We start from the raw sequence: 14585 nt of genomic DNA on the forward strand, positions 1-14585 counted from the left end.
ATCCAATAAAGAACTGAAAGAGGATAGACTTGATGGCCTCAAGTTTTTTCTTTTATATGGGTTGGAGGACGTCCCGCTGGTCGTCCACCTGTTTAACCCATTTATTGATACCGCAGACATTGTCACCTTTCTGCAGCGGTATTGCACCGAGGTCCGCTTCTCCCATTTAATTAAGGGTGGACTCGGACACTGGAATGGGAAAAAGAAATTTTTTGTGAAGTTTCGTAAAGACCCGGATGGAATCGGTGGATTTATGCACCCTCCGTCAAATTTTCACATTGGAAGAAACAGGGGATACCTTTTTTACCCTGGTATGCCCTTGTACTGCCGCAACTGTAACCGCTTTGGACATACAAGAGAGTCCTGTCCGGACGCTAAGATGACCCGGTGTAATAAGTGTGGTCGACCGGGTCATATTGCTGTTGTATGCACACAAAAACAATGTGTAATATGTGTGGGCAGGAAGGCCACAAGTATAGAGATTGCCCCAGAAAGGCTAAGAGACAGGGCGCCGGGGCTGAGCGGGCAGAGAAATCCAGTGCGAGGTCTGAGCAGGTGTCGACAGCGGTTGCCGTCCCAGCTAAGAAGACCTCGGGTAAGTCGGGTGAGTCGTCCGTACTGTCTGTGAATGGCAAAATGCCAGTTAAATCAAAACCGATAGTGGCGAGAAGGAGCTCAGTAGTCGGTCCTGAGAACGATTCGGTTGAATTGCCAACAACCGAGCACTCGATGAAGGTCCAGGAGGCTCGTAGGAAATCGGTTTCTGATTTAGGGAAAGGGATCGCCAAGCCATTGGTAATCCCTACCCATGAGAAGGCATTGTGCACACTGGCGGTGGGATCCGAGCAGCGTGCGATGAGGATCCCAGGTGTGGTGGTTTCGGAACAGACTTTTGCTGTACCAGCAGTGCTGGGGTCTGTGTCAAAGGGCGGAAACACCAGCCGCCGGGCATCATTGATGGAGTCGGAGCAAGGGTCCGAAGGTTCATCAGCGGAAAACCCTGCCATGACGATTCCAGATGCCACCTGTGAAGAGCAATGGATAAAAGCTGAGCGAAAGAAAAAGTCCAGGAGAAGGTCGCGCCGTGGCCAGAAGGAGGTTCCGGGAGTGTCTGGGATGGAGAAGTCTGTCTTGGAGGGTCCTGGTGGTCCGAAGGTCAGTGGAGTGGCTCATGTATCTCAAGGAAAAGAGGAGGAAGATCAACATCCTGCAGAGAAGCGTCTGCGAATTGAGAAAGACAGTGTTCAAAAGAAACAGTTTTCGTTGTCTTCAAGTTCAAGCGAAGGAGAACTCCAGATCGTGGTGGACGCATGCTATGTATCTTCCCCGGATCCGGTAAATTTTGCTGATCCTCCCTCTCCTCAACAAGGATTGGGGGGTTCTCAATATATCCCCTGCTTTGAATTCGATATGGACACTGTTCCTTTATAAGTTTTCATAATGACTTCTCTTAAACTTTCCTCACTAAATGTGAGATCCATAAAGAGCCCTAGCCGTAGGGCGGCTTTATTCTCCTACCTTGAGACTTTGGACTTTGATATATGTTTTTTACAGGAGTGTGCAATTGAAAGCAGTACGGACTATACTCACCTGAAAAAAGATTGGAAACTGGGACTGTCCGTTTGGTCCGGTTCAAATGAGAACAAGTGCGCAGGAGTGGGAATACTGTTTCGTGGAACCCACACCTCTATTCAGACTGTCACTGAAATTTTACCTGGTCGAGCGGTTTTAGTACATGTGTTTTTTAAGGGTCTTTTTTTACGTCTTTTAAATATTTATGCCTCTCCTGATAAGCAGGATAGGGCTGATCTTTTTGAAATGTTACCATTGTTTGCTGTTGGGTCATCTCCTCTACTAGTAGGCGGAGACTTTAATTGTGTCTTTGCAGGTGAACATCGACAAGGAGGTGACCCTAACAATAGAGACCGAACATCTTATCTGTTAAAAAATTTTATTGACGATTTTAGGCTAAAAGATAGTTTTAAAATGCTTTTTACCAACCCTGATACAACATGGTCAAATGGGAGGATACAGTCCAGAATTGATTTTATATTTTTATCCGAGGCTTTTAACCCTTTTAAATGTGATCTTTTAATTAACGTGTTTTCAGATCATAAGGTTTTATGTGCTCACCTAGAAATCTCCGGGGAAAAAAGGGTAAATGGAGGTCTCTGGAAACTAAATCTTCAATTGCTGGATGATCCCCAATTGTGTGACCGGTTTAAACGGACCTATCAATGTTGGCAGAATGCACGTAATCCCCGTGATTCAATGCTACATTGGTGGGAGGGTGTTAAGCCAAAAATCAAAGCATTTTTTGTCAAAGCGGGTAAGATAGCCGCAAAACGGAAAAAACAATGGTTTTATATTTTAAATTTAAGATTACAAGCGCTTTTAAAAATGCAAAGTGTCGATATTGATGTTGACCATGATATTTTTTCCTTAAAAGCGGAAATCAAGAAGCTGATCGACAAAAAAGGTAAAGAAATAATCTTTAATGCACATGTCCAGCACCTAGAAGAAGGCGAGAAATGTTCTAGGTTTTTCTTTAAAAAAGTTATGGACAAAAAAGAACTCATTTCCTCACTTGATGGTAAAACTAAAATGAGTGAAATTTTAGACATTGCATTTAATTTTTATCAGCTTCTATTTAATGAAAAAAGTATCGATGCCTCTATTTTAAAAGATTGTTTGAATGTTTTAGAGTGTAAATTAAGTGTTTTAGATCAAGAGCTTTTATCCAAAGATATCACCATTGAAGAACTGCTAATGGTTTTTAAAAGCTTTTTATTTGGTAAAACCCCTGGTGAGGATGGCCTACCAGTGGAATTTTATTTACACTTTTGGACCTTTTAAAAGACGATCTTTTATTATTGTATAAAGAGGTTTTTACTGTTGATATTTTACCCCCTTCCTGGAGAAGAGGGATTGTGTCTTTAATTTTTAAAAAGGGCAACAAGGAGAGCCTAGAAAACTACAGGCCTATTACTCTCCTAAATGTCGATTATAAAATCATGGCCAAACTTATTGCTTTACGTTTAAAACCTTTTGCTGAAAAGTTAATCCATCCAGACCAGGTATGTGGGATTCCTGGAAGAAGCATGTCTGAATCCCTCAATATAATACGTGATGTTATCTGGTACTGTAAAGAAAGAAAGTTAAATCTTGCTATTTTATCCATTGATTTTGAGAAAGCTTTCGATCGCCTTTCTCATTCTTTTCTTTTTAGCATTTTGGAAAAAATGGCAATACCTGATATTCTTTTAAAAAGCATAAAGGTTTTATATAGGTCCTGTTTTAATCAAATTTCTATTAATGGCTTTTTAACCCAGCAGGTAATTTTAAAGTCAGGGGTGAAACAGGGATGTCCCTTATCCCCCTTTCTGTTTATTTGTGCGATTGAACCTCTTTTAATTCTTTTAAGATCTGATAAAGTCATTCGAGGTATTCATGTCCCCGGTGGAGGAGGACGACAAGCTAAAGTGTTAAGCTATATGGATGATGTCACTGTTTTATGCTCTTCCTCCTACTCCTTAAAAAGAGCACTTTTTCAGACGTCCATTTTCTGCTGTGCGTCTGGTTTTAAGTTAAACTTACACAAATGCAATTGTCTGGGTATAGGGTGTGGATGAGTCTCTCACCCCTGAAATCAGTGTTAAACAGGATCATATCAAAATTTTAGGAATTGTTTTTAATGCTGCAAATACAAGCACCCCAAATTGGGATTCAGTTTTAATAAAAATGGAAAGGAAGGTTTTAATGTGGAATTTGAGAAAGCTCACAATGGAAGGGAAAGTTTTAATCATAAAAATGATTCTATTACCTATTATGCTCCATGTGGCTCTGGTTTTCCCTCCTTCTTACTTATACATAAGAAAACTCACCAGGGTATGTTTTAAGTTTTTGTGGGGTTCAACAATGGAGAAATTAAAGAGAGATTATATGTATAAAGAGAAGATAAATGGCGGTAAAGATGTTCCCAACCTTCTTTTATTCTTTTATGTTAAATATTTCTGCTTTTGTTTTAAACTTTTAAATACGGATGGAATTTTTAGTTGCTTTCTTAAATATGCAGCAGGTATGATTTTTAAACATTGGTTCCGGGTTCCTTTGAATTCACCTGTATTATTATGTCCCCCAAAGCACTATGTGGTACTTGAAAAGGCAATTAGATCCTTCCGCCTGAAAGAGGTCAACTCTGAAATATTGGGGAATCAAAAACAGGTTACCAAGGTTTTAAAGAAAAATGATGAAATTGTTTTATCTGTTTCAAATTTTTCCCAGCAAAAATCTAAGAAAGTGTGGCGCAATGTGTTTGGGAAGTATCTTGCAAATGTCCACAAAGACCTCTCTTGGGCCATTGTCCACCAGTGCCTCCCCACGCGTGAATTCCAACATAAAAGGGGGATGTTGGCACGGGGGAAATGCCCGAGGAACTCATGCTGCAATGATGAGACCATATTACATGTGTTTTGGAATTGCCCCTATGCGCAAGAGCTCTGGAAAACAGTAGGACCTCTTTTTAAGCAAGTTGGGGATCTTAAGAATTTTAATTATCAAATGGTTTTATATGGTCTTTTTATTTGTCCATCCATAAAACAGTTTGAAATTTGTTGGATGATAATTAATTGTTTGAAAAATGCTATTTGGAAATGCAGAAATATTTTACTTTTTAAAACTGATGTTATCGATGTTAAAACCTGTATTCGAATTGCTTTTAGTCAAATGTATATTTATTTTTTAAGAGATAAAAAATATCTCGGAAATGAAAAAGCAATGTTAATTTGGGGGTTTAAACAATGGAATAATATTGTCAAGTAATTCTGTCAAATTTACTTGTCAAGAAATGTGAAAATATTATTTTCCTGTTTTAGTTCTGTAATTTATTATTATTGATTTTTTCTGATGATGTAATTATTTTTGTTGTTAATAAACTATTTAAAATCGGAAAACGTGATGGCAATTCCATCTAGGCAAGGAATCCTATTAGTAGGCAAAATTTAGTAGGCAGTATTGTTACAGGCAGTCTTTAACATGGATTGGAAATCCTCTTGTGATTGGTCAACTTTGACCGATATGGAAATGAAGAAGACTTTGCCGTTTTTTTCTCTCCCTATGGTATTACGGGATAGCGGCAATGTCAAATTGTCATAGAGTCTAGGCAAAGGTCTATGTTGTTGCAGCAGTCTTTAACATGGATTGGAAAGTCCTCTTGTGATTGGTCAACTTTGACGATATGGAAATGAGAAACTTGCCGTTTTTTCTCTCCCTATGTATTGAAGCGGTAAATTGCAGGGAAGTTGTAGCTTACTATGGTCACTATGGTCAACACATGGAATGTAAAGACTTTGCCGTATTTTCTATGATTAGATGGATTGTTAATCATGGAGTTGCATAGCTAATGTAATTTGAAAGAGCTACAATGGATTGAACAGCTCTTGTCATGAAGACTATGGTGGTCTTCCGTATTCTTTGTATGGCATAGGAGGAATCGTATAGTAAGGCAACAATGGTTATGTTGTATGACAGCAGTCTTTAACATGGATGGAAAGTCCTCTGTGATTGTGTCAACTTTGACCGATATGGAAATGGAAGACTTTGCCGTTTTTTGTCTCTCCTATGTATTACGGAATATGGGCAAGTTGAGGAAGTCTATAGGCAAAAGCTATGTTGTTGACAGCAGTCTTAACATGGATTGAAAGTCTCTTTTTTTTTTTTTTTTTTTTTTTTTTTTTTTTTTTTTTTTTTTTTTTTTTTTTTTTTTTTTTTTTTTTTTTTTTTTGCGTTTTTTCTTTTATTTTACGATAAAAGTAAATGTTGGAGGCAAAGGATGTTTGGAGTATCTTTTACATGATGGAATCCTCTTGATGACCTTTGGATATGATGACAGAGCTTTCCAGGTGAATTTTCCTAATTATTAGGGATGCGCAATGGAGAATCTCATAGATTAGGCCAAAAGGTATGTTTTGACAGCAGTCTTGAAATGGATTGGAAAGTCCTCTTGTATTGGTCAACTTTGACCGATATGGAAAGAAGAAGACTTTGCCGTTTTTTTCTTCCCTATGGTATTACGGATATTGGGAATTGAGTTATAGCAGTTCACACAATGGCTATGTGTTGAATGTTAAATTTTATATCTATTGGAATGCTTAGGCAATGGTAATTTGCATAGACCTAGCAAAATATCGGAATGAAGCTTGTATAGAAGGCTTTGGTTTCTATTCTTGTAATTGCAAGGGAATCTTATGTAGCAAAAGGTAAAATGTTGTTTACAGTAGTCTTTACATGGATTGGAAGTCCTTCTTGATGTGTAATTTGCCGATATGGAAATGAAGAAGACTTTGCGTTTCTTCTTCCTTGGTATTAGGAGGAATCTTATAAGTAGGCAAAGGGCTATGTTGTTGACAGGCAGTCTTTAACATGGATTGGAAAGTCCTCTTGTGATTGGTCAACTTTGACCGATATGGAAATGAAGAAGACTTTGCCGTTTTTTCTCTCCCTATGGTATTAGTGGATAGCGGCAATGTCAAATTGTCATAGAGTCTAGGCAAAGGGCTATTGTTGTTGGCAGGCAGTCTTTAACATGGATTGGAAAGTCCTCTTGTGATTTGAACCTTTATTGTCACTTTGACCGAATGTGAGAAGCTGTTTTTCTTTGTTGAAGAGATTATAGAGTGCAAGCTATGTTACGCATTTAACATGGTGGAAGTCCTCTGTATGGCAACTGACATATGAAAAAAACTTCCGTTTTCTCATGGTTTACGATAGGATGGGCTTGCCAGGTAACACATGTGTGAATGTAGATTTTCATGGATAGGCAATGTAATTTCCATAGACCAGCAAAGGTTGGACTGACAGCTCTTGCAGAGTGGGTTCCTCTTTCTTGTATGGCAAGAGATCTTAGTAGCAAAGGCTTGTTTTTTTGACGGCAGTCTTTAACATGGTTTGGAAATCCTCTTGGATGTCAACTTTGACGATAGAAATAAGATTTGCCGTTTTTCCCCCTATGTTACGTACCAATGTCAATTAAGATGGCAAGCTATGTTTGACGCATCTAACAGGATTGAAAGCTGGTTGGTCAACTTGACCGATATGATAAGAGCTTTCCTTTTTCTCCTATGTATACGATAGGATAGTATAGCACGGTCACACGGGATGTTAATTTTCAGGAGTTAGCAATGCAATTTCCATAGCTGGCAGATATGACTGACATTTGTCTAAGGTGGGGTTCTATTCTTGTAGCAGGGGATATATAGCAAGGCTAGTGTGAAGCAGTCTTTACATTGAACCTTGTGTGATCCTTGTGAGGCAATGAGAATGAATAGAAGCTTTGGACAGTTTTAACATGATGAGTCTCTGTATTGTCACTTGACCATATGGAAATTAGAAGATTAGCCTCTCTCCTATTTACGGATATAGGCAAGTGGGCTTATAGGCACAGTCAACAGGCTTGTTACTGGAATGTAAGTCTCTTGATGGATGCTTAGGCAAGGGTAATTGCCATGCTGTTCTATGGATTATGGGATCGACAACTTGTCATAAAGTTGCGGTCTTCCATTCTTTACGGATGGAAGATTGGAACTTGGCAAGCATTGTTGACAGGCAGTCTTTCTCATTGGAAAGTCCTCTGTGATTGTCAACTGTCCATAATAAGGAAAAGACTTTGCCAGTTTTTCTCTCCCTATGGATACGCTGATGGAATGTCAAATTGTCATGAAGCAGCAAAGGGCTATGTTGTTTGCAGGCAGTCTTTAACAGGATTGGAAAGTCTTGTGTTATAGCCTGACCGATATGGAAATGATAGAATTTGCCGTTTTTTCTCCCTATGGTATTAGGATAGGGAAGTTGAGGCTACTAGGCACAGGTCAACACTGCATTGTTGAATGTTAGTTTTATCATGGAGGCTTAGGAATGGCTAATTCATAAGCCTAGGCAAAGGATATGGACGACAGCTCTTTCATAGAGGCTTGGTCTTTCTTTGTATGGCAAGGAGATCAATAGTAGCAAAATGGCATTTTTTTGACAGCATCTTTAAATGGATTGGAAGCCTCTGAATTGGTCAACTTTGACCGAATGGAAATGAGAAGATTGCTTTTTCTCGATTGATTTTACGGATATGGTCAACTTGAGACTATGGAAAGCATAGATTTGCCAGGTCTTTACACTGGATTAAGTAGGATGGCAAATGTTACTAGGAAAGGGATTTGTTACCTCTTTAACTGGATTGGAATGTCTTTATGGCAATGGCATAGGATGAGTTGCGTTTTTCTTCCTATGGATCCGTAGGCAATTGAGGTATATAAGACTGGATTTGAGATTAGGAGCTTAAGTCAAGGAAGAGCAATGTGTGGATACTTTAAATCTTGTTTCCTATGGCTAGGAGGGAATCTATGGAAGGTAGCGTTGAAGAGTCTTTATGGATTGGAAAGTCTTTGTGACAGCATCTTTAACATGGATGGAAAGTCCTCTTGTGATTGGTCAACTTTACCGATATGGAAATGAAGAAGACTTGCGTTTTCTCTCATGTATTACGGGATAGCGCAATGTCAAATGTCATAGAGTTAGCAAAGGCTATGTTGTTGCAGGCAGCTTACTGATTGGAAAGTCCTCTTTGATGGTCAACTTTGCCGATATGAAATGAGAAACTTTGCCTTTTTTCTCTCCTATGGTTTACGGGATAGGGAAGTTGAGGCTTACTGGCACAGGTCAACACATGGTATGTGTTGGAATGTTAGATTTTATCATGGAGTCTTAGGCAATGGCAATTTGCCATAGAGCCTAGGCAAAGGGAAGGGACTGACAGCTGGAATGACAGCTCTTGTCATAGAAGGCTGTGGGTCTTCCTATTCTTTGTATGGCAAGGAGGAACTATAGTAGCCCAAAAGGCTATGTGTTGTTTGACAAGCAGTCTTTAACATGGATTGGAAAGTCCTCTTGAGATTGGTCAACTTTGACCGATATGGAAATGAAGAAGACTTTGCCGTTTTTTCTCTCCCTATGGTATTACGGGATAGCGGCAATGTCAAATTGTCATAGAGTCTAGGCAAAGGGCTATATTGTTAGCAGGCAGTCTTTAACATGGATTGGAAAGTCCTCTTATGATTGGTCAACTTTGACCGATATGGAAATGAAGAAGATTTTGCCGTTTTTTCTCTCCCTATGGTATTACCGGATAGGGAAGTTGAGGCTTACTAGGCACAGGTCAACACATGGTTATGTGTTGGAATGTTAGATTTTATCATGGCAGTGCTTAGGCAATGCCTAATTTGCCATAGAGCCTAGGCAAAGGGATATGGGACTGACAGCTCTTGTCATAGAAGGCTGTGGGTCTTCCTATTCTTTGTATGGCAAGGAGGAATCTGTAGTAGCCAAAAGGCTATGTTGATTGACAGGCAGTCTTTAACATGGATTGGAAAGTCCTCTTGTGATTGGTCAACTTTGACTGATATGGAAATGAAGAAGACTTTGCCGTTTTTTCTCTCCCTATGGTATTACGGGATAGCGGCAATGTCAAATTGTCTTAGAGCCTAAGCAAAGGGCTATGTTGTTGGCAGGCAGTCTTCAACATGGATTGGAAAGTCCTCTTGTGATTGGTCAACTTTGACCGATATGGAAATGAAGAAGACTTTGCCGTTTTTTTCTCTCCCTATGGTTATACGGGATAGGGAAGTTGAGGCTTACTAGGCACAGGTCAACACATGGTTATGTGTTGGAATGTCAGATCTTATCATGAGACTGGCATTCCAAGATCGTGGAAGTTTGCTGGGCTCAGATAATTGACCCATGACTTGTCGGTTGTGATCTGATTGCTTCCTACGATCGTTATGGCTAGCCATGCCGATGTTCGTGTTCCGACCTTCCCTGAGGTGCGGATGAAAGATACTGTTAAGTTGGCAGTGGAGGAGAAATTTCGTGGAGAAAAAGGTCTACGCTTCATTGGAGAAAAGATTCTTTTTGGCCTTTGTGGTCTAAAGAAAGAGGATATTTTGTGCATCCAGGATTTTCCAAAGGTGGGTGTCTATGACGTTACCTTCGTAAGCCAAGTCGTCTGCCAGAATTTCCATCATGTTTATTCTCAGCATAAAGATGACCCTCTTCTGGAAGGTATCAAAGTTTCTTTGTTATACACCCAAGATACTAAGTTTTTGTTTGTACACATGTACAACCCACATGTGCCAAATGAAGACGTTTCTCTTTTTCTGCTGAGATTCTGCGAGTCAGTGAAATATATTGGCAAGGCTACAAATGAGTTGGGGGTGTGGAATGCTCGACGAAAATTTGTGGTCGTCTTAAAAGCTGACGAGACCAGCCCTGGAGGCCAATCACACCCACCTGCAAATTTCATGATTGGCCCTAATAAGGGTTATCTTTTTTACAGAGATCAACCAAAATTTTGTAGGAAATGTCGATGTTATGGGCATGTTCAAGAAGATTGTAACATAGAAATATGTCGTCATTGTGGGTCTAAAGATCATGTGTATCAGAAATTTTTTGTACATTGTGTGGTAAAAGTGGGCATGTATACCGTGTTTGTCCAATGTCTTATGCAAATAGGACAAAAGCAGCCAGGCAGGTAAATGCTAATGAGGTCACTGTTTCACCTGCAGAACCTGAGGTGGAGGAGGTGAGGGTTCAGCGCAGCAGTGCAAGGGTTTCTGTTGCTACCACTGAAGGTCCTAGGTTTGAGGAGGAAAGTGTGAAACAAAAGCCTAGGTCTAATTTTCCTCCAGAGGCCGAAACTCGTGTTCCTAAGGCCAAGAAAAGTAGACAAACCAAAAAGGAAAAGAAAAAAGCTAAAAACCCAACACAGGATATTAATCAGTTTCCTTCCTCTGGGGAGGGCGTATCATCTGCTGATGAGATGGAGGTTTCAGCTGAGTCATCTGGTGTGCAGTGTTCAGGGGTTAAACCACCACATGGATCTGAGTTTCATGATAATGGCTAAAATGTTTTCCTTTTATGACCCTTATCTTTAAAACTGGCTCCTTAAATGTCAGGAGCATAAAGAGTCCTCAGAGGAGGGCTGCTTTTTTCGATTACGTACAAACAATTGATTTCCATGTTTTATGTCTGCAAGAGTGTCATTTAAATTTTATGCCAAACTATGATTTATTAAAAACTGAATGGAGTTTAGGTCCATCGGTTTGGTCAGGTGGTAACGATGGTAAAACTTAAGGTGTTGTTTTTCTTTTTAAAGGTCATGATTTTAAAATTCAAGCAGTTCATGATATTATACCTGGGGGAGTGGTTTTGGTAAAAGTATCCTTTAATGGTATAAGTTTTCAAATTGTGAATGTGTATGCATCACCTGGAAAGGAATTAAGATCTGATCTTTTTGCTACTTTGAATTTGTTCTTACCTGGTTCTGAGCCAATGTTTTTATTGGGTGATTTTAATTGTGTTCTCCCCGGGGAGAAGAGGGCTGGGGGGGCTGTGAACATAACAATGGATAAATCAGCTAATTATTTAAAAAACATGGTATCTGATCTAGGTTTTACTGATGTGTGGGCAAAGTGCAATAAAAATCAACCTGGTTACACTTGGACAAACGGGAATGTAAGTTCAAGGATCGATTTTGCCTTTGTGTCGCAGAATTTGGATCCTATTAGTGCTACTTTGGTACAAAATATTTTTTCTGATCATAATTTATTATTGGTTAAGGTGTCATGCTTGGGAACACAAAAGGTTAATAAAAATTACTGGAAAATGAATTTGTCTTTACTAGATGACCCTGTGGTTATTGAGAATTTTAAAAATAAATATTCTCAGTGGAGAAAACAAAAATCACCACAAGAAAGTTTTATGTGTTGGTGGGAGAAAATAAAGTTAAAAATTAAAGATTTTTTTATCTCCTGTGGTAAAGAAAAAGCTAAGGAAAGGAGAAGGTATTATTCTGTTTTGAATGCTCGTCTCCAAACTCTATACAAATTAAAAGAAGTTGGGATTGATGTTTCAAATGATATTGTCATGGTTAAAAAGGAAATTACCAAATATCTTGATCATAAGGGGAAGGAAATTATCTTTAATAGCCGAATTAAGTCTCTGGAAGAAAATGAGAAATGCACACAATTTTTTTTCAAAAAATTGCATTCTGGGAGAAAAAAAATGGAATGTTTAAATGGTCAAACCTCCATGGATGGTATACTTAAGGTGGCCACCGATTTTTACTCAGAGTTATTTAATGAAAAAGTTGTAGATCCGGTGTTTTTCAATGATTGTATAAGTAATATTGAAAGTGTTCTAGATGATTCTGATTGTGACACTTTGTCAAAGGTTTTTACTGAAAAGGAAATCTTAGAGGTCATTAAAAGTGCTACTAGGGGAAAAACCCCAGGTTTGGATGGTATTGCAAGTGAATTTTATATGAAATTTTGGGGAATGTTAAAGGAGGATTTGCTGGGTCTTTTTAGTGAATGTTTTTATGCAAAGGTTTTACCATCATCTTGGAGAAAAAGTGTTGTGGTTCTAATTCATAAAAAAAGTTGATACTTCTGATATTAAAAATTGGCGCCCAATTTCTTTATTAAATTCTGATTATAAGTTTTTTGCTAAATTATTAACAAACAGGTTTAAGTTGGTAATTGAAAAAGTAATTCATTATAATCAGGTATGTGGGGTGCCCGGAAGGTGTATTTGGGATAATTTGTCCCTAATCCGGGATATAATATGGTATTCTAATGACCGTAAGCAAAACTTAGCAATTTTATCCTTAGATTTCGAAAAGGCGTATGATCGTGTTTCCCATCAGTTTTTACTTGCAGTGTTAAAGAAAATGGGGTTACCTGATGTTATGTTAAATCAAATCCATGCACTTTATCGTCAAACTGTGTGTGAAATTCCAATAAATGGTAATAGGACACGTGAAATTCCCCTTTTGAGTGGTGTTAAACAGGGATGTCCATTGTCCCCTATCTTATTTATATGTGCATTAGAACCATTGTTATGTGCTTTGAGAAAAGATAAAATGGTGAAAGGAGTTCCGGTACCGGGTGGTAACGGTGTTCAAATTAAAGTTGTGTCATACATGGACGATGTAACCATTTTCTGTGAAAAGCCGGCCGCAATTCAAAGAGCTCTTTTGTTAACAAAATTTTATTGTCAAGCATCTGGGTTTAAGCTAAATGTAAATAAATGTGAGTGTTTGGGGATAGGTAATTGGGAAAATGTTAATTGTGAAGTGACAATACAAGACAAAGGAATAAAAATTTTAGGAATTCTTTTTGGTGCAGAAAATGATGGTCAACCTAATTGGGATATTTTACTAGGAAAAATGCAGAAAAAATTACAGTATTGGTCACTTAGAGGGCTGACAATGGAAGGGAAAACCTTAATTGTTAAGTCAGTATTGTTGCCAATGATGTTGTATATTGCAATGATTTTTCCACCTTCTACTCTAAATATGAAGAGAATAATTAGATTATGTTTCATTTTCCTATGGAATTCTAAGATGGAAAAGTTAAGTCGAATAAAGGTTATTAGAGCAAAAGAAAATGGTGGAAAAATTTTTCCTGATTTTGAAAGATTCCTGTATGTTAAATTCTTTTGTTTTATTTATCGAAATCTTAAAAAATTTGAAACTCAATCTTGTTTTATATCTTATTGTGCTGGAGCTTTCTTTAGAAAATATAAATGATGTACTTTCCCTTTAACAAATCCAGTTTTAATGAATGTTTCCTCCCAATACATTTTATTGGAAAAAATCTTTAAAAAATATGTTTTAAGTGATGCCCCTAAGGACTTTTTATCTGACCAAAAGAAATTAACGAAATGGATCCAATCTAAAGAGGATGTTATTATTGTGGACAATTCTTCTGTTGAACAAAGCAAAAGGATTTGGAGAAATGTGTCAGAAAAGCAAATGGAAAATCATCAAAAAGACTTAGCATGGTCAATTGTGCAGAATTGTTTACCCACGAGGTCTTTTCAGTATATGAGGCGCTCGGATACAACCAAAGTGTGTCCTAGAGAAAAGTGTAGATATAAAGAAACTGTTCAACATGATTTTTGGGATTGTGTTTATGCTAAGTTTGTATGGGGAAAATTGTTTGTTTTATTGTATAATGTTTTTGATGTAAAAAACTTTGATATGAATGATGCATTTTTTGGTACCTTAGAATGCAATAATAAGGATAAAAAACGACGTGCATGGTATACTGTAAACTGCATGAAGGAATCACTGTGGAAAGTGCGTAATATACTTTTGCTTAAACGTGATAACATAACTCCAGAGCAATGTATTGGATTATGTCTAGCAAAAATGTATTTGTATTTTCTAAGAGATGTAAAACATTTAGGGAAGACTAATGCTGAATTTCTATGGAGACCGACATCTTGGAATATGTTAGTTTTGTGAAAAAAAAAAAAAAGTTTCTTTATGTTTCTTTTTGTTTGTTTTTTCTGTAAATAAAGTTAAAGAAAGATAATTGGGCAATGGCTAATTGCCATAGAGGCTAGGCAAAGGGTTGTGTGACTGACAGCTCTGGTGATAGAAGTGGTTGGGTTTTCCTATGGTTTTTCATGTAAGTGGGTAGTATGTCATAGGCAAAGGGCTATGTTTTTTTACAGGCAGTCTTTGGCATTGAGTG

The 14585-nt window shown here is 38.0% G+C and overlaps 1 protein-coding gene across 1 annotated transcript; it reads left to right on the forward strand.

The window, feature by feature from the left end:
• Nucleotides 1-3632: 3632 nt before the first annotated feature.
• Nucleotides 3633-4917, forward strand: LOC121395215. The gene has a single exon (XM_041568256.1). The coding sequence runs from the start codon at nt 3742-3744 to the stop codon at nt 4819-4821; it is 1080 nt and encodes a 359-aa protein (XP_041424190.1). The 5' UTR covers nt 3633-3741; the 3' UTR covers nt 4822-4917.
• Nucleotides 4918-14585: the final 9668 nt, after the last annotated feature.

Source organism: Xenopus laevis, chromosome 6S, assembly GCF_017654675.1.
Source record: "Xenopus laevis strain J_2021 chromosome 6S, Xenopus_laevis_v10.1, whole genome shotgun sequence".
Classification (NCBI taxonomy): Eukaryota; Metazoa; Chordata; class Amphibia; order Anura; family Pipidae; genus Xenopus; species Xenopus laevis.